Source organism: Elgaria multicarinata, chromosome 1 (assembly GCF_023053635.1).
Source record: "Elgaria multicarinata webbii isolate HBS135686 ecotype San Diego chromosome 1, rElgMul1.1.pri, whole genome shotgun sequence".
NCBI lineage: Eukaryota > Metazoa > Chordata > Lepidosauria > Squamata > Anguidae > Elgaria > Elgaria multicarinata.
The window spans coordinates 179,722,363-179,743,787 of record NC_086171.1 but is presented as its reverse complement, the minus strand read 5'-3'; the positions used below and the strand labels follow the sequence as shown (position 1 = coordinate 179,743,787).

Sequence of the window (21,425 nt, the reverse complement as noted above, 5' to 3'; positions counted from 1 at the left end):
AAGTGTACACAAGCTGCAGATTCTTCCTACACACACACACTTTATTTTGCTTCCTGAAAACTGTTCCAGAGGTTTGTGGGACTCCACAGAGCAGGGTGCAGTGTACTTGGGGGAGGCTGCAGATAGGGGAGGTAAGCCAGTGACCTGCTTTCCGCTGTGTGAAAGATGCTCTTCTGTTTGTGGAGTTCTAGATCCAAGCCCAGTTTTCCAAGGATGTGTCTCTTCATACCAGCATTAAGCAACAGTTGGTGTGCCAGGGTGCTAGACTTGGTTCCACTCCGCCTCAGGGTGAATTTTAGCATAGCCATGAATATGTTTAGACAAGCCTATTTAGACAAGCCTATTTCATTAGAATAGAGGCTGAAGTTCACTGTGAGGGCAAGTCAACTGAAGATCATAAAACACTTAGCAAGTTAAAAGTGCTATATGTATCATACCTCCTCCTGTTCAATAAAAATTGTGATCTATTGTTAAAATATCTGTTGAAACTTGTCTTTGAAGCAAACTCATTTTAGCATTCAGGGCTGGGTAAATTCAACAGCACTATTCACTCTAGAAGGATGTTTCTCCTTAAAGTTTAGGTTTCCTTTACTTGAATAGTTAATAGCTTTTGCTTCAAATGTTTATTTGGAAGATTTTTATCTAGCTACAAAAGATTTCCTCTTGCGATCTTATAGCCTCAAAACTTCCTGAAATGTGAACTGGCTGGGGAAAAACTAGATGTCACAATTGCTACCATGAAGTTCCTTACTGTACTAAGAGAAAGTGAGTAGTTAGTTGAAAGTCGTATATTTATGGCATGATACTAATTTCAAACAACAGTACTTTTCATGATGAATCAGTGGGTGTGGCTGAGTACAGAAAGCTCTGGTAAAGTACTTTCTATCAGAACTGTGATCACCTTGATGGAATCATATCTTTGCTACTATTATTTGTATGGTTATTTTTAACACTGAGTGATTTGGAGTCTTTGTACCCCACTGCAAGAACCTTGTGAGGTAGGTTCTTCTAGAGATCCACTGCTTCTAACACTTGGAAATACATCCACATGGACCAGCTCTGTGGAGTCAGCACACACGAGAATAAGTTTCTGGCTAGTTGCGTTCACACCTACAGGCACCATTTTCTGACTGATTCATGTGAGCATGAAAGCACCCTTTTAAGCTACAATATGCAAAGTTAAGACAGCCAGGATTCCACTCAGTGGGCAACACTGAGATGAGTGAAAGAGCAAAACTGATATCTTTATACAGTTTGTACTTGTTGAAGTTACAGAGATCAGCTCTTGAAAGTTGCATATTCAGTCCATTCAATAACACGTATCTATAGCTAGCCAGGGCATACAAGTGTGGCAAACACTGTTACAAACAGAGAAAAATGTGCTCTTTCACAGTTAAAACAGTTTCAAGCTAACTGTTGAAGAACCATCATGCAATGTAAAGGTTCTTTTTGCAAATAAATAGGTTTCGCAGACGTGGGACAATTCCACCCTGTTTTCCACAAGTAAACCTTTGGTCAGTAAGAGCAGTGTTGAGTTATCTTACATTGCACATTTTCACTCTTGGACTTTGGTTCTTTCACATTTAACTAATTAGTAGACTATAACTGTTGCTGGAACACCTAGAATATATTTTTTTAATCTCGTTATTAAAAAAGTAGTCTTGATGTCATCTACAACCTAGGAAAATAAATAAAGGCATAGAGAATCTTGAGATTTGCTATTCCAAAGTATAATTAAATATGTTTGCTTATGGCTTGCTACAGCTCAGAAAATAAGTCAGAAACTAGTCCATGTCATCAACTATGATTTTGAATCCACAGGAGTTACTCAAAATATACATTTTTAAGCAATCTGTTTCAAACACAATACCCTTAAAGTAACAACAGCAAAGTTTCCCCAGGGTCTTTGTGTACTAAATGTATTTCAATGATCAGGTCTTCCAAAATCTTTAAATGACTGAACATGCCCAGAAAAGGATAAACATCCACATGGACGCCACCACATCACCAATCTAGACTTTGTGGGGAAATTATAAACATGACTCAATCTATATTATTGAAGATAAACTGTATTTAAGTAGTTTCTCTCTAAGATTTACTTTCAGTTTGTTTATTCTCATCTAACCCATCACCAGTACCACACACTGATTCAGAAATATAACGCCTCCCCAGAATAGGGTGGAAATTAGTTATAGAGTATAATCAACATGCTGATAAATCCATCTCCCATCAGTGGATGATCTTTCCCAGTAGATTCATGTAGATGCTGAAAAGCACAGGGGACAAAATTGAACCCTGTGGGAGCCCAAAGGCCAAAAGGTCAAGCACAATTCCCCTAGCATCATCTTCTAAGACCTGCCTGGAAGGAAGGATTAAGGCCGCTGTAAAGCCATTCCCCCTTAGCTCCATCCCAGATGGATGTTATGGTCAACTGTACCCAAAGCCACTAAAAGGTCCAGCAGAACCAATGGGCTTGTGCTGCCCCTGTTTAGCACCTGGTGAATGCCATCTACTAGGCCAATGAAATTAGCCTCTGCAGGTCAGCTCCAGATCCAGTCTTTGAACCATCACATGACCTGCAGAGGCGAATTGTTGTGTTTTCTTTTGGTTTGCCTAACAAAGGTATTACACTAATATGGATTTTGGAATCCTTAATGAATTTGCCCAGTTTATAAAAGGAAAAACCTTTACTCAACGATATGTTCATATTTATTACATTAAATCATAGAAAAGAAATAATCTTTTATTATTCTAAACATCTTGTATCTCTACCAAGGAATTCATAAACATGGTCTCTTGGCTTTTCTAGTTCTAGTTTTTGTTATCTGGCCTCTTACAAAAGCTAGGTCACAATAAACCTATCCCATTAAACAAAGGAAAAGGAAAAATGCTTCCGGTTGCAGCCTTAAGATTTTAAGTAGATTCCATTGCTTAATTAGAAGAGGAAATTATCTAGCATATAGATTTCAGATTACAAATGAGTACAGTCAAACCAGCAGAGTGAAAAAAGTTTAAAGGTGCTTCAAATTACAAACGTCAAATTACAAACACACAGTCAGTTCACTAGAAAAGGCAGAGAGAAGTTCCAGTTCGTAAACTCCAGATTACAAATGAACAGAATAATAAAAAAAGAGAAAGTGTTTCACCATGGATGTTTTGAGTTGCAAATGAACACAGTTCATCAAAAGGGAAGAGGAAAAAAGCTTCAGCTTGTAGTCTCCCAAGGGGGTGTCTTCACGGAGCTGAGTTAGCAATACCCTAAACCCCGTGATATTGCTCCTGCAAGGTGGGATTGGCTAATCCCCATGCCAGGGAGGGAGTGCGGGGTTTTCAGCTGTCATCTGGTATTGGAGCACCGCCTGCCTTTTTCCTGGCTTTTTGTGACCAATCACTGGATGCCATCCTCTAGGAACACCCCACCCCCTGAATTGACCACAGAGTGAGGTCACAGTGGAAAAGCCAGGGTAAGTCCTTGACTTTTTTTACCACGCAGCTTTATGGAAAAGCCCCACAGTGACTGCGAATCTGTGGCTGCGTCATATAGCTCACACAGCACCAATTCACAGCCACCGCGGAGCTTTGAGTGTGTATAGACAGCTCCCAGGTAACAAATGAGCTGAGTCAGTTCATCAAAGAGGAAGTGGTTCAGTTTGCAGATGTGAAGTTGCAAATAATATTTTAGAAGGACGGGGGAAAGATTTCTAAGCATGATAAGGATGAACCCATGGTGAATGCAGAAAGAAGTAGGTGTGGCAGTTGCATGAGTAGGGTACTGACAAGCAGATACTGAGTAGCCATTTATAAAGTCAAGAAATTGAATGAGAAGTAAGGGTAGTCATAGCAGTGAGGACCTTCAGAACCCTGGACAGGTCCCGGAAGAGAGGCCACTCATCACCAAAAGTGCTGGGCCCTAATATAGTTCCTGAGCTTGACTACCTCTCCTAGGCTCCACTTCCTTGTTGGAGAATGGAGATCCTTAAAGGGGCTGGTGGGTCTCTGTCATCTATCTATTATCTCTGGCCATGGATGCTGCCTGCGACGGTGGACAGGTTCACTTCATGAGGCCATTGGAAGCGTGGGTCCGTGGATGGGTCCCAGTTTGGGGATACAGTCACTGGGGTTCCTGGCTTGGAGAGGGGTCTTGGGTATGAAAGTCTTGAATTCAGATGGTCTCTGGTTCCTGGACTTGGCCTTAGTGTCCAGGCCCAGATCTGGTGTTTCTGTGGGTCGTGCTACTGAGCCAGCCAGACCCTCTCCCTCCGAGTCAGCATCCAACTCACCGCTAGCAACCTGGGTCATAAGCAAAAGTGCTTTAAGTCAGAACTATCCAATTGCAAGCAACCAGAGTCAATTCTACAAGAGGGAGAGAGAAAATACTGCTTAATTAACGACCCACTGCTCTGTAGCAATCCTCACTTCACTTAGTTTTCCTTGATCTTCTTGCTCCAAGGACAGTGACTATTTGTGCTTCTTGCATATCCTTTGCTACTTGCCTGGGAGGTCCTGGCTGCGTAGCGTGTTCCGGTGGAGCAGGAGCAGATGCTTCCTCCTCCCGTGGCAAGGCTGAGTCCAACGTCCCCCATTCAGAGAAAGAAAAGGGCCAATATCCACTGTGGGGTAATTGACCACAGCTTCCATGGGAGGCTTCAGATCACAGGCACCTCCACCCCAGCAGCTCCTCTAGCTTCTGCACCCTAAATTATCTTCCTTGCTATCTCAGCCCAGGCAAATTGGGGAAAGCAGGAAATTATCCTTCCTTTTTCTGTAACTATTCTCCTCTTCTGTTGCTATAAGGCAGGAGTGGGCAGTTTATGGCTCTCTAGATGTTCTGGCCTAAAACTCCTATCTGCCCTAGCCAGCATAGCCAATGATGAGGGATGATGGGAGTTGTCAGCCAAAACATCTGGCAGGCCATATGTTGCCCAATTAGGTATCAATTAGGGTCAGTCATGAACATAGCAAAGTGAAATGAAATATCTACATCGAGAGCTAGTATACCAACAAATAACCAGACTCGATGGGCCTTTGACCCGATTCAGCAAGACTGTTCTGGGATGTCTTTAAGGAGAGTTTACATGGCTATGGGAGTATATAAGAATATTAATGTATCTGCAGTGGGTAAATTATTGTGCTATTTTGCATGGATCATAGCTCATTAGGAAGAAATTATGGCAGCCTTCCTCAACCTGGTGTCCTCCAGCTCTGTTGGAAGACAACTCCCAGCGCCCTCAGCCGGAATTGCTGGCTGGGTGTTGTAGTTTGGCACATTTGGAGGGCACCAGGATGGAGAAGGCTGAATTAAGCTATTCATTACCAAGAGGAAATTGTCTCGCATCACTAACAAGTACAATTCCCAAGAGAAGCTTTCATACTGACCAGCGCCAGTCATTCACTTCCTGCTCTGCCACAACCATAACGATACTTCAGAGCAGCCAAGTGCAAAAGCAGAATGTCGTCAGCGCAACCTTCACGGCAGAAGTCCAAGAAAACTTCCTGACACTGTATTTCAAGTTACGTTCGTAAACTGGGATCGTAATTGCTTTCCGTTTCAAAACGTACCCACCAACCCATCAAATGTGGGCTCCACTTTTCACATTAAGGTGCTTTGATCAAGGCTTAACCTGAGGCTTGGCTTAGCACCATGAGCACTTTTGAATGCCAGGGCTCAGCCTTGGCACACATGAAGTGATTGCAAAAAAAGAGAGAATTGCACCTGTAAGTATGTCCAGCGTACATTTTTCTCAGTGGCAAGAAAATGGAACCAGTTCCCACATATCTGGAACTTAGAGGCATGGCTTTGAGATCAGTGAATTTGATGGTTGAGCAGTCTTGAACCGCTGTACCTGGTTTCAATACATGGGCAAGCAGTTTTGGATTTTCATTGGCTACAGTTGAAGCTGGAGGTGCTCAGAGGTACTGAGCATCATTCAGGAACATTAAGGCCTGCTTCCAATCCAATTGTCTTGGCAATTATCTCAGTCCAATAAACCATGGCTCATTGGACAAAGAACTAAGCATTCGCCCACATGCTTCCTCCTTCTCTTTCATTCTCTTTTTTCTCTCATGTCTTAATACAAGATTTCAGAATTTTTGTTAAACCATAGTTTCCCATTACTTTCAAACTGGGGAAAAGTGGTTTAAACTCTGGTGACAATCCTGGCCTGCAAACCAGGATCAAACCATGGCTTGCAAGCTTGTTTTGTATTCAGAGCATAAACACAATTTCCTGGTTCTGACATACTGGGAAACTAGTTTAACAACCCCAGAAGTTTTGCATCAAGACACATAAAGGAAGGGAGAATGGGCAAACTGGGAGAATGGGCATCTAAATGGTAAATGCAGTTCAGTTTAAGCAAGTCTAAAGTGATGCATGTTGGGGCAAAAAAAAATTCCCAATTTCAAATATAATCTAATGGGATCTGAGCTAGCGGTGACTAGCCAAGAAAGAGATCTTGGGGTTGTGGAGGACAGATCAATGAAAATGTCAACCCAGTGTGCGGCTGCTGTAAAAAGAAAAGAAAAAGGCAAACCCTATGTTAGGCATAATTAGAAATGGAATTGAGAATAAAACTGCCAATGTCATACTGCCTTTATGCAAATGTATGCTGCGACCACACTTGGAATACTGTGTACAGTTCTGGACATCACACCTAAAAATGATATTGTAGAGATGGGAAAGGTGCAGAAAAGGGCAACTAAAATGATCAAGGGGCTGGAGCATCTCCCCCACGAGGGAAGGTTACAACAACTGGCATTGTTTAGCTTGAAAAAGAGGAGGCTAAGAGGAGACATGATAGAGGTGTTCAAAATTATGCATGGTGTGGAGAAAGTGGATAGGGAGACATTTTTCTCCCTCTCTCAAAATACTAGAACCTGAGGTCATCCCATGAAGCTGATTCATAGGAGATTCAAGACAGATTAAAGGAAATACTTTCCCACACATCACATAGTTAAACTATGGAATTCGCTACCGCAAGATGTAGTGATGGCCACCAATTGTATGGTTTTAAAAGGGGGTTAGATAAATCCTGGATGAGAAGGCTATCAATAGCTACTAGTCCTAATAGCTATGTGCTACCTCCAGTATCAGAGACAGTAAGCCTATATACACCAGTTGCTGGGAAACATGGGTGCGAGGGTGCTGTTGCACTGTGTCCTGCTTGTGGGTCCCTGGTCAACAACTGGTTGGCCACTGTGGGAACAGAGTGCTGGACTAGATAAATGGACATAGATCTGATGTCAGAAGTGGGCAAATTTAGAAACCTTGGTCTGATCTGGCATGGCTCCTCTTATGTTCTTAAGGGAGGAGAGAGTGTATGGGGACAATGGTGTTCTTGGTTTGATCAACCTTGGTTTATATTGGACCAAGATTGTTACGTATGAATTGGGTAAGTCTTCCCACTGGCCTATATATCTACTATATAATATATTTTTGCCCATTAGAAAAGAATGTGCCCAGATTATTTATTAAATCCGCCATGGGAGTTGTATTATACTGACTGACAAGGTAAAATAATTCTAGGAAATAAACAGCCTACGAAGTAAATTAAGATAATGGTAATTTATTCAAGACTACCCTGAGAGTTTCAATGCAGAGCAATGACTTGGATAAATGCCACATATTGCTGCTAATTACTATATTATTATTGTTGTTAATATCATTCTTTTTTCATGTGCAGTCAGAGATGTAACTGTACACACCCATATGTTTGTGAAAATTGTCTAACAAGAATGTGTATCTTGCTTCCGTCCCTCTGCTCTCAGTTTTTTTGACTTCGCCATTGCCAGACTCACAGATGCCTCCAAACGCAAGACTGACTTTCCAGGCACACAGATTGGGAAAAATGGTTGGAATGATGAAAGAACTGAATGAAAGGCATGTGGCCTACCTTTGCTGTCTCACGTCACAGGAATGTTGGGAGTTGCAGTCCAAAACATCTGGAAGACACCAGGTTGAGGGAGACTGAGGGATTTATATGGTACCCATACATTTTGTCCTGTGAGGCAAATAGCAGCTTTGCAACCTGCTTGTTCACTTGTCTCTGTCTAGCCCGGACATTGGAGGTGGTGAGAAGGAGGAGCAGTAGAGGCCACGGCCGAATTGTTCACTGGCTCTTTGCCTGTCAAGCGGTAGTGATGATGAGAAAGAGAAGGAGGAACAAGAGGATCTGGTGACAATGGTGATGAGAAGCTAGGCTTGCTGAGGGAAGGGGCCCATTGAGGGTGTCTTGCACAAGGGCCCTCCAAAACCTGGAGCCAGTCCTGGTGATCACAACAGTGTTCGGAGGAGGAGGAGGAATAAATAAATGGACATAGATCTGATGTCAGAAGTGGGCAAATTTAGAAACCAGTGGGAGAACACTTCAACTCAACTTCCCTGGATACTCCCTGCTGACTTTAAACTAGCCATTCTTGAACATCAAAAGGATTTCAAAGGGAAACTCCAGCATGAAATCACTAGGTTACAATTGATCAGGAAATTAATTTCTATCAGATGTGGCTTGAAGAGAGATTATGGTTTTTTTATCCTACTACGTGAATGCAATAGTTTATGCCAGGATGTTTGTGTTATCACCAACACTGCTTTAATGATCACTGTAACTATTTTGCTTTTACATAATTGTCACTGGCTATTCTTTTTCCATTTATTTCCCTCTGATCTCATTCCTGTCCATTCCGCCCCCACTGTCCCTCAAACCATGTGTATATAGGCCTGCCAATTTAGGATAGCATTTCATGCATCTGATGAAGCAGACTCTAGTCCATAAGAACGTATACAAATACAATAATAAATTTGCTAGTCTTTAAGGTGCCACAAGACTCTTTGGGGGAAAACCTATGTTGGTAATCAGCACGCCTCAGTGTTCCAGCTGCCCTGCATTCTTGCTAGATGGGCTATTTCACCTGTGTAGCTGCAGCAGTTCGAAGAAGGAAAGAGGCTGGGACAAATTTAGAAAGCTATGGGAGGCAGCTTCCTGGTCTCTTCCCCTTCCCATCCCTTAGACTGCACCCTTTCCCCTAGCTCTGCTCTCAGGTTTCTGAGTGCAACGAGGTAGCCTGTAGCTGGCACGGTTCACGTGCTGGCTACAAGGAGGAGGGGGAGGGAACGTGATTTACTGGCTCCGAGGTCAGAGCCCTGTCTCCAACCTCAGAGCCAGAAAAACAAACGATTCTATGTCCCACCCACCCCAGACACTGTCTAGGGGCCACAGCATTGCTTTGCATTTATTGGCCTGAACATTGTAAGGTGGGAGCAAGTTCATTTCATACTGAGCAATTTGGCACTTTTTTGTTATCTATCTAGGAGCTGACACTTAAGAGCTAAGCCACACAGTATGCTGGGGGATCCTGGTTGTCCTTCTGACTTTGTTAAAAACCATATGCAGCTATATAAGGGAGGAGAGGGATGGGAGAGCCTCCTAATTTTATCAGGGAAGTAGCACAGGGGCTGGGCACATTCTTTTCTAAATTGACCCCCTGAAGCTGCTATTTGCTCTGGAGGTGAAAAAATACATACACATACACACACACACAGAGAGAGAGAGAGAGAGAGAGAGAGCATATGAGCTGGAGGGTAGTGTGAATTAGAGCAGGAAAATGGCATGGAAGTAAAAAATTAAAAATCCCAATCCAGTGCCACCCCCTTGATCAAATGATTACCCTAACACCCCATGGTTGCATTCACTATATAACCACACACAGAATTAGAAATGCATCATGGCTCTCCTGGTTTAACATCTAGTATGGTAATTCTTTGACTCAGCCAAAGAAACATTTTAAAGTCTTAGTTATTTATGCATGTGTTTAACTCTCTCACAAATAACAGCGGGGCTTCAAAGTGTGTAACTTTGGCTGGATGTTGATTGTTTGCTGCTGAAAGCTCAATATTGAAAAAAGAAGCATGGAACATAGTTGGACCTGGACTTGGCTTTCATCTATACCAACATTGGTAGCATACATAAGAATAGTATGACGTAAGAATGGACAATACGAAGTGATGGCAGCAGCGTATAATGCATTCCACTCCTTAATATAAACTGAACAGTCAAAATGCTGACTACACTGTCCTAAATCTAAACATCATGGTAATTAAAGCATTATGAAAAGCAGTTTTCCATATACATATACGTGTGTGTGTGTGTGTGTGTGTGTGTGTGTGTGTGTAATGATACTGAGCTGGAAGGAAACGGGAGGAAGACTGGAGAGCATTCCTTAGAAAGTATTATTACTATTATTATAATTATTGCAATTTTTCTCATGTGTTAAAAAAGACAAGTGACTGACTGTGCCATAGATTCGGCAAATCACTTCAATTCAGGGTAGGGCAGGGGTTATTCAGGGTCTCCCCAATGCAGCTCAAATGAAATATGTGCATTGGAGAGACCCTGAATAACCCCTACCCTACCCTGAATTGAAGTGTTTTGCCGAATCTATGGCACAGTCAGTCACTTGCCTTTTTTAACACATGAGAAAAATTGCAATAATTATAATAATAGTAATAATACATTCTAAGGAATGCTCTCCAGTCTTCCTCCCCAGTCTCCTTCCAGACTAGCTCAGTATCATTACATTGTTTTATCATTTGTGTATACGTATAATTATCACATAACTAAACATTGAACTTAGAACAGGTTTCAACATTCACATTTCCTCTCCAGGCACAATAACTGACAGAACAGGTTCCAGGATTTTGACTGCATGAGAGAAATTGCTTTAAGGTTAGTTAGGGCGGGAACTTAACTGTGTCTCATTGCTTGAGGAAGTGTGTCTACAAGCAGCAGCAGCTCCTGCAAAGACGATCGGAAAACCTTTCTTGGGATTTCCATGAGGAAGGCAACATCAAAACGGGCCCTCAAAACTAGAGTTTTCAGGAACTGTTTCTACTTTAGCAGACAAATTGGAACAACCCGAGGTTTCTAGAAGCCAGCTTTATCCCTGGAAAGGATGGATGCTTAGAAAAGACTAAGGATAAAGGAAGCAGCTCAAGGGAACTTCATTGTGGAAAAGCTCGGCTAAGAGTGACAGAATCCAGAGACTTAACAACAAGGCAGCAAAGGCTGAAAATTTCTCTCAGAAGGGGCAACACCAAGGGTTAACATGTTTGGCTACCCAACAACAGAGGCAACGAGTTGGCTCCACAGGGGCTATGGGAACTCCCAAGGGGCCACAGGGCAATTGAAAAGTCGTCTGGAAGATCTGAAAAAGCCTTGGCGAAAGGAAATCAGTCCTTCCATGTTGCAGCATAGTGAGACTGCCCGGCTGGCTGTGGATGCCTTTCTTGAACAGGGAGAAGCTGGCTATCTGCAAGCCATTGCAAAGGAAAAGGAGCTGCCATTTCTTTCCACATTGGATATGGATTACATGAGCCAACACAGCCAAAGCATCCCAGAATCTCCTCTCAAGGGACGAGAGGCTGGGCTCACAAGACAGGATAGCGGAGACAGGGCTTCTCTCCTCTCTGGAGTCACATCTGGGACCTATTTCCCCTTTATGTCAGACGTCGATCCCCCACAGCTGGAGCTGGGTTGGCCAGTGGCATTGCCCGTCACCACGTTTGACCAAACAGAAGTCACTTTGTATTTCCAAAGAGACAAGGCCAACAATGTTAAGGAATTACTACGGTCTCTAATAAGCAAGGCCAAGACAGTAAGTAGAGCATTTTGTGCAGTCTGAAAGACCATGAAAGGGCTGAACTTTGGGGTGCCTTAAGTTGCACTTTGGAATTATTTATATCTAGGTGGCTCCCATTTTTTATGTTATCCTGCATAAAATATTTAGGTATTATGTTAAATATTTATTTTAGTAGTTTATTCTTATGTGAATTTTATATTTGGTGAACACCAAAAAGGGGAAAAGGAATGAGTCACACTGTAGGCTCTGAGGCTCCTTTGATATCTCAGTGTTATAGGGAGCAGTAAGTTATAACCAGTGGAGGCTGATGGCTCCAATGTCAGTGGGGCAGTGAATCCATTCCGGGTTTCAGTCAGAACCAGACAGAACTCTAAAGGAGCTATCCAATTTGATTTGCACCTTGGACAGCTCCTTTAGAGTTCTGACTGAAACCCAGAGCGGATTCACCGCCCCACTAATGTCAGAGCCACCAGTAGAAGTGGCAAAGTGATATTATAGGAGCCATCCTAAGAAATCTGAGGGCAGAATGATATTTCGCTACACACTGATTCCTTCACAGGTGACTAGGCTCACTTATATTATTCTTTATAATAAAAGTCAGTGTAACCCAGTAGTAGGAATTTTATAATCATGGAACATATGTATTTGAGCATGGCCTAGATATTATATGCAAAACTCAAAGAGAAAAGTGGTGCTAACTTGTTGATTTATCTCTCTCAACCTTTGAAAATAATTTCCCTTATGCAATAAACTGTCGAGAACATGCGTATCACCCCATAATTAAATGTCGTTGCGGCCTCTGGGGACGAGACACAATTGCTCCATGGCCCATATCTGGCCCTAGAGCCTCCACCTGGCCACACATAAAACTGTTACCCGACAGAGGCTGTAGACAGGAGAGCACTTTGGGATGAGTCAGTCAAGGAATATATCTGGAAAATATTATGCCACAATGGCCAACCCGTGTGACTTTTCTAGGAAAGATCCATGAGTGGGATGCCAGATTTCTGCTGCTCCCGATTCTGGGATATTTCCTCTGCAATCCAAGTATATTTTCCACTCCAATGTAAAATGTTTTATGTATAATAATATTTTATGTATAATATCCCCGCACAGGAATCATTCCAAACTATACTAATGGGAGGTGGATGTTATGTTATAAGAGCACCCCAGACTTCTTGTATTGGTGAATTTGTTGAACCTACTTAATGGAGAATTGTAAGAGATCTGCGGATAGAGTTGAATCCTACATACATTTTGGTCATCGGGTGTTCTATGAACAAAATGGGATTGTACAATTAAGATTACTATCTAAGGCTGGCATTATGCATCACAAGGAAAACCCTTGCTTCCAAGTGGCATCCTCCCAGCAATTTTTAATAAGACAAAAACAGATGTAAACCCAGATGGGGGAAAAATTACGTGTGTGTGTGTGTGTGTGTGTGAATCTGTGGCTATAGGAGGGGTTTAGAACCAATACAGGGTAGGGAACCCATGAGATAAACAGGCTGACAGAGATGTGTCAGAATGGATGCTCATTAAACTTGCTGGATCAAGAAGCCTTCACAATTGCATCAGTTCTGAAGTGGGCCCCCAGAAATGGATAGCGGGAGGAAGCTACAGACATTCAAATTAGACCCTACCAGGTACAGAGATGGTTTCAGGCTACACCTAGGACCCTCCAAAGGGTTGCGGGGAAGAATATACATGCAATAGTTGATCCCTCATTTTTGAAAATATAAAATGCGGCTGCTACTCAAAAACCATCTCCACCCTTAGGCAAAATACAGTTTCCTTGGTAGGTGGAACTCAGAGGAGAAGCTGGACAGTTTTTGTATTTAAAAATATGATTCTCTTGCCTGCAATCTGAAATGGCAGAGTTCATTTCATCAACTTAGAACTCTACTACCTAATTCTGCTGCAGGTGTAGCCCGGGCTTGCATCAGTCCATAAAGGATGCATACAAACTGACAAGAAAAAGCTGTGTGTTGCCTGAAGAGGAAGTAGCGCAAACATGCAAAGGGTGGAGGGATCAGGTATAGTCCCAGTTTGTACAATTATTTAGTGCTAATCTAGATTCATTGTTGAGATCAGTAACTCAATGGCTTACTGGAATGTTGTCATTATAAAATTACCGCAGAAACTGGATGCAACACGGAAATGAAGCTCATTAGTCAGTAGGGTTGCCAGGACCAGAACTTCTGAGAGCTTCCTGTAACTTCTTGAAACCTAAGATAGATGGGGAAAAGGTCATCAAGTAGGAGTTCTTCTCATTCAAGCACTATGATGGGAAAAGCACATCTTGTGAAACCCTTGTTTTCATGCTATTTTATGGTAGCTTCAAATGTCACAGATTAAGACAATATATATGGTATAAATCTTCTCTTCCATTGCGACAAGAGAGCCCGGACTGCAACTTCCCAGTATGTGCACAGTGTGTGTGTGTGTGTAAGACACAGCATAACAATTAACCTCTATCCCACTTTATTAGTTAAGTATTTTTGGCCTTCCATTTTCTCAAAGCTAACAGTGCAATCCTATGTATGTTTACTGAGAAGCAGATCTACCTGTCACCAATGGGGCTTACTACCACTAAGAATAATAATGACATTGCTTACTAGTTCCCAGTTCCTTATTTGCATGAAACTTCAGAATAGAGCTCAAGCAGTAAACTGAATAAGGACCTAAAGTTTATAAAAATAAGGATTTGGTGGTAACCCCACAGTAAGCTTTCAGCCACTCCAAATAATACACCCACATGTCTAGGAGAGTGTCCTATATGTAATGGCATTGAATTGCATCTGGCCCAAAGTATTCTGCATGCACAGGTCACTCTTAAGCATGGTGCACCATGCCAATTGTAACTAAAATAAGTAGAAAAGAATAAGGAACGGGGACTTTCCATTCCAGAATGTGCTTTGGGATACTCCAAATCATATACTCACGCATCCAGGAGAGGGTCCTCTAAAAAATGGCACTGAGTTGCATCTGACCAAAAGTTTTCCATACATTCAGAACATTCTCAAGCAGGCGCACCCACACCAATTGTACCCCAAAATACATGGAAAAGACTAAGGAACAGATGCTGTGGACTCCAGAATGAACTTTAGGCCAACCTAAATCATACATCCACACATCCAAGAAAGTGTGCTCTACAAAATGGCATTGAGTTGAGTCCAGCCCAAAGATTTCTGTACACACAAGGACACTGCCAATCATGCTGCCCCCATACCAATCATGGCAGAAATTGGCAGAAAGCAAAAGGAAATTGGTGCTGTGCATCCCAGAATGAACTTTTAGACACCTTATAGCTACATCAACAGACCCAGGAGAGCATCCTGTACAAGATGGCATTGAGTCGGGGCTGGCCCAAAATGTTCTGTATGTGCAGCGCACTCCCAAATGGGCGCACCCATACCAAATAACCCATCAGTAACCAACCACAGTCAGTGAATCACGTACAGAATTTATTGTGTTCATTGCTGTTTTTGAGGACCACAGTTTAATAGGGTAGATCCATTGTTGATCTATTTAAAATGTCTCTTATTCCTACCCCCAAAAACTGTACAGGTGATTGCGATTGTGATGGACCTCTTTACAGATATGGAAATACTCAGTGATTTGATGGCGGCTTCAAGTAGACGACATGTTCCAGTTTACCTGATTCTTGATGAAAAAAACTTGGAAAACTTTGCAGAAATGTGCAATAAAATGGATCTCACTATGGATGATTTCCCAGTATGTTTCCAGTTGGCTTTGTTAATAAATTAAGGAAATGTTACTAACACTCTCTCTCTCTCTCTCTCTCTCTCTCTCTCTCTCTCTCTCTCTCTCTCTCTCTCTCTCTCACACACACACACACACACACACACACACACACACACACACACACACACCCTCCCCACAAGGAGTTTTCTCCCAGCCAAGCTTACTTTTGGTACTGGAGCTCAACTGAGGGGGGGGGACGGGACTGAGAAGACACTTGGTGAAGATAATGCTGGGCACAGAGATGATTTAGCCCATTACTGGTACATCTCTTTTGCTCTTAAAATAAAATCACACACATAATTTGGGCAGATCTAAGTTTAAACCAATGGGCCTATTTCTGTCATATCTAATTTTGCCCTTTACCTTCAATAAAAAAGATTTTTCCTACAGCCTCCTATATCTCCAGATATAGATAGATAGTGATATATAGATATAAATATATCATAAATTTTATATAGCTATACTCACTTACCTGGGAATTATTCCCATCGAACTCAGTGGAACTTACTTCTGAGTAGGTGTGTATAGAATTGCCCTGTTATTGTTGATGAAGCAAGGGACCATGGATACTAGACCATGGACACTTCCCCTTAAAATTCACACAGCATTGATTTAGGTATAGATTGTAACAGCAAATTCCAAGTTTCACATTCATTTGTATGCTACATTCATACATAGCCTTAGCATAAAAATGAATATGTCTTGGCTCATTTGAACTTCTTATTATGCCTTTTTCTTCCCATTTCAGAATATGCGCATACGCTGTGTGAGTGGAGAAACATATTACAGTAAAGCTGGCAAGAAGCTTACAGGACAAGCGCTTGAGAAATTTGTGATGATAGACTGTGAACAAGTTCTTGCAGGGACCTACAGGTGAGAAATCATAAACAATACATCTAAGGATGCTTTAATATGCTAAGAACACCTCTTTTGCCTCTAATTGGATTGTTTTGGTTCTTGTGAATATGGTAAATGTACTACCTAATGTGGCACATTTGAATGATTCTATCTTGCTGTATTACTATATGTGACAGATGCCTGTTTTTTTTTTTTTTTCTGTTCTAGTGAATAGAAGTGGCATTAAAAGATGTGCAATAGCTGTTGGCAGTTTCCATTTGTGCCCTAGAGAAAAATGGTCTCCCTTTAGTTAGGAAATGGTGGATATTCTGTTTGTAAGTGCATAGAAATGCTAACATATACAAACACATACCTCGAGTTGGTGTGATATCACCATGCAGATGTAGGAAATTAAAAAAACAATTTATGTGTGTCTTGTGAAAGTGGTTAAGGGCTGTAATTCTAAACACGTTTACTAAGAAGTAAGCCCCAACTGATCATAATGGGATTTTCTTCTAAGCAAACATGCATAGTATTGTGCTGTGAGGCTGCAATCCTATAGACACTTACCTGGGAGTAAATCCCATCGAATTTAGTTGGAACTGCTTCCTAGGTTACATTTTTATCCCACCCAGCCATCCAGGAACTGTATATAACAGGAGTGCAGAACCTCACTTCAGGGGGGCAAATCTACCCCTCTGGAGGTCCCAATCCATTCCCTCAACCACAAATGGTTTCCTAGCTTTCATGCAACCCACCCACCCCAATTCTAAACAGTTGAAAAATATGCTGGTATTTTGGCTATTTTGCCCTGTCCCTTTTGCCATTCCTCCCAACCCTCCCACCACTGGAATGTGGCTACCAAGAGCTTCTCAAAAATGGAATTGAGCCTTCAGGCTGAAAGAGGTTCTGCGTCCCTGATGTATACACTGTCCTGTGAGGTAGAATAAGTTGAGAGAGTGACTGACCCAGGCTTTGTGGTTGAACCTTGACCTCCCCAATCTATTTCCAAGTAAACATATAGTGGATTGCAGTGACCAAATTTTAATATAAAAGAAATCTCTAAGTTTCACAAAACACTGAAGCACACTCTGTCATTTCTTGCTGATGCCATTCCATCTTTATTTCATTATCAGCAAGTGTAGTTTTCATATCTCCCTTTGTATCTGCACGCCTCAATTACTCTGCTATGCATGCCACTTTCTTGGCTTTGCCTTTATGAGGAAATAGCTTTACTTTGTTCTAACAACCGACTGTACTTGCCTGACTGATAAAACTCTTTCTTCCACCCAGACAACCCACATCTGACTCATCAACATTTGAGACATCATGAAGCCTTTAATAGTGGCCTTTCCCTCCTATTTTACCTACAGCAAACCTACCAAGCTCATAGAATGTTCCCATATTACAAACCTATCTCAAAGAATCTCAATGCATGCAAGACTCCTTTCCAAAAATGCATTTTTATGTATAAGTTTTAATAAGAAGTATTACATTATTAACTTTGGGTATCAACACATCTACCCCCAGATCCTAGAGGTCCTGGGATTAGTTGTCCTGCTTCTTCTATTCTACATAGACTCTGTTCACTCCATTCCCTCATTGAAACTAAACCAGATGTAAAAGGTGGCTTCAGGTTTTGAGGGTCCTTAGGCAGTAGCTAGCCTGGGCTCATCCGATGGTAGTAGGTTATTTCAGTAACTAGTCCCAGTAACTTATTGATCATATAACTGAAAACATGAATAGCTACCTCCCAACTTGTTCTTCATCTTTGTTAAAAAGATATTAAAGAAATCATGCTCTATACTATCGAGACTTATGTGAAATAGCTTGCTTGCCTGTTCAAGTAATAACTTCAGTTATTGCCTAATGAACATAGTATATATGAAGTCATCCTGAGACACCGATCCTCAAACTGCTTGACCTATTATTTTCAGGGTTAGATGCCACCAAATATTACCCATGGTGTAAATGATTATTAGTGTCCGTTCAGCTTCCATAGTATCTAAAGACAATGCACAGTATCTAAAGACAATGCAATATATTGGTAATTCATGCGGTCTCTAAATCCTTTCCTTTTCAGTTTTACATGGCTGTGCAGCCAAGTCCACACTGGCCTGGTGACACACTTCAGAGGAAAAATTGTTGAGGATTTTGAGAGAGAGTTCCGATGCATATATGCTGAATCTAGATCCGTAAATAAACTCAGTATCCCTGCTAATGAAAAATCCAGCCCCTCTTCTCACAGAACCTTGCAGAAAATTGAGCCAGTTTTAAAGCACATTCAACTGAATGAGAATGAAACCACAAGCCTCTCAAGTAGTCCCTCCAATTCAAGCATAGTAAGCATAAAGAGATCGCCATATTTAAACCAGCTGACTTCCACTGCAGTTTGTGAAAAGAAAGAACTGACTCCCAGTGAAACAAGAAAGAATACTGCAGGCTTATTGGGGATTAGTGACTTGATATACCAGCCCAGGGAGCTGCCAGACTCTAGCTGCAGTACATCAGCTAAATTAAAGTATCCAATCAATGATGCATCTAATCTACGGAAAATTAAGACATCTTTGCTGTCAGTATCTTCACCAGCACTAGGCGACAACACAAGAAATGGGCATGATTTGCAATTTCTACCTGAGAATATTGGACTAAAAGGAAACAATAAATTCCTCTATACTGTTCAACCAGCGGATGATGTAAACAAAATACAGAAGGATGAAAAAACAGTAACTCGTGGATACACCAAACTAGATCTCATTAACAAGCCTACTAAATCAGTAAATAGTGAGATGAGGCCCAGAATTCATGTCTCCTACGGTTTCTCTGATGATGCGCCAATGGAAAACCACAGCAACATACACAGGGATGAAAAAAGGATGACTCTTGGTCACAGTAAATTGGATCTGATCACCAACTTTAACAAGTCAAAAGCAAAGCAAATTCACAGTAGATTTGAATTGTAATCTGTATTCTGGGTTTAGCAGAAATGCTTTATCTTTGACGAATGGGTAATATGTAGGTATTAAAGTCTGTAAAAATGAATACAAAAATATTGAAGTTAAACATCCCAAATTTTTGATTGGTGTGGGCATCAGATAATATATTCTGAAAGTGGGGGAAAATAATTTTCTGTCTGAGGACATGTGCCTCATGGACATATCTAGTGATGCTTGAAGTAACTGGGGGTGGGCAGGACTAGTTGTCTAATCTGTAGCGGTTAGAGGACTGGACTGGAGAGACCTGTTTGACAGTGACGCTATTTGGTTGATCTTGGGACAGTCACCATCTCTCTGCTTAACCTGTCTCACAGAGTGGCTGTGAAGGTAAAATGTGAGGGGCATGTACATCACCCTGAGCAACTTGGAGAAAAGGCAGAATGAAAATGTCATCAATAAGTAAATAAATAAGACGGCAAGTACAAATCTCACACATTAAAGGATTCATACCAATGTTTCAATGCAGCTCTTTGGTAGGACCAGACATCACACTGCACTACTGTGCAGTTCTCTCTACTCAGAGCAGCCAGAAAAATTCGTGTTTACAGAAGAAGCTGTAGTAAACATCTGCAAAACCATGGAACAAAAGCAGTGTCTCTTAATTTCTCCCTCATTCATTTCTGCTTCTCTTCTAGACATGACAAATACAGGTATTAATATCGATGTAATAGCTGGTAGTATATAAAACACCTGCTTTAAAGATGAGAAAAATCAGAAATTAAATGAAGCTACTCTTTAAATTCCTCTGCCTTGTCAATCATAATCTCTGTTCCTGCAATAAAAGCTGTTATAGTAGGTAGTGAGATGTCAAAAATACATTGGTTTGATTAGACTATCTCTATTTAAATAGCTTGTGACCTGTGCAGCGGAAGACAGAAAAGGAAGGGCCATACTAATTGGCTCATCTCTGTGTTAAAAACAGGTTTGGTTGCACAATGTGCAACTAATTAAGGTCTGACTACTGCACTTTGATGTCCAGTATGCAAGAAGACATTCCAAAGAGTGGGTGCATTTGACTGGAAATTACCTGAACATCAGCCTGTACTACCTGAATTCTCCCTTGGTTTTGTGCATTTTGTAATGTATTTTTTTTAATTACATGAACCATGCAATTAATTTATCTCAAATAGTGGTCAGCCAGATTTTAATAATAGATTTACACATTCATAGCAGTGCTCCTTCCACTTGAGTCACTGAAAAAGAATTGGGTCACAGTCCAGCCAAAGTTACACACTTTAAAGTCCCTCTGATTTCAATGGCAGGGTTAACTGCATCTGTAATTATCTGAAATCAGAGTACTTAAAACATGTTTAGCTTTGACTAACTTATGCCATTGTTTAGCAGGTAGAAACAGGTTGTATTCACTCATAACAGTTATTTATCAAACTCAAGATTGCAAGACGTTGGTACAAGTGGGTATTATTATAACTACTGTATACAGACAGAGCATAGCTCAGTCAGTCAGCTTGTTTGATTAAACCTACAGAATGGGAGGACGATGAAGAAAGAGAGAATGAGATGGGGAGGGAGATTATTGATGCCAAATGATTAAATCAGAGGATGCTATAGATCTAATAATAATAATAATAATAATAATAATAATAATAATAAATATATTTATTTCTTACCCGCCTCTCCCTCTGGAGCGAGGTGGGGCACAACATCAAATATAAAAATACTATAAAATATATAAAACTGATTAAAAACATAAAAAAACTACTACATTACTAAAATAACAGCCAGAGATTTTAAAACGTGTCTGGGTAGGCCTGCTGGAAGAGATCAGTCTTTATGGCTTTCTTAAATTCTGGAAGACTGTTAAGTTGATGAATCTCTCCCAACAAGCCTTTTCACAAACTGGGAGGGGCAGAAGAAAAGGTCCTCTGGGTAATGGTTGTCAGCCTAGTTTTCACTGATTGAAGTAAATTCTTCCCAGAGTACCTGAATGTGTGGGGTGGATTGTATGGGAGAAGGCGATCCTGCAGGTAACCTGGACCCAAACCATGTAGGGCTTTAAAGGTAATAACCATCACTTTATACTTCTCCTGGAAACTAATTGGCAGCCAGTGAAGTGATTTTAAAATTGGTGTAATATGGTCACCCCTAGGTGTACTGGTGACCAACCTGGGTGCCATTTTTTGAACTAGTTGAAGTTTCCGGACTAGGCACAAAGGTACCTCTATGTACAACGCA

At 41.3% G+C, this 21,425-nt stretch overlaps 1 protein-coding gene across 1 annotated transcript; it reads left to right on the top strand.

Moving 5' to 3' along the window:
* The first annotated feature begins 10,790 nt into the window (after positions 1–10,790).
* FAM83C (family with sequence similarity 83 member C) lies at positions 10,791–19,285 on the top strand. Its single transcript, XM_063119830.1, has 4 exons — positions 10,791–11,646; positions 15,202–15,369; positions 16,148–16,272; positions 18,320–19,285. Exons 1-4 carry the CDS (start codon positions 11,098–11,100, stop codon positions 19,197–19,199), a joined length of 1,722 nt encoding a protein of 573 aa, XP_062975900.1. The 5' UTR covers positions 10,791–11,097; the 3' UTR covers positions 19,200–19,285.
* The last annotated feature ends 2,140 nt before the right edge of the window (positions 19,286–21,425 follow it).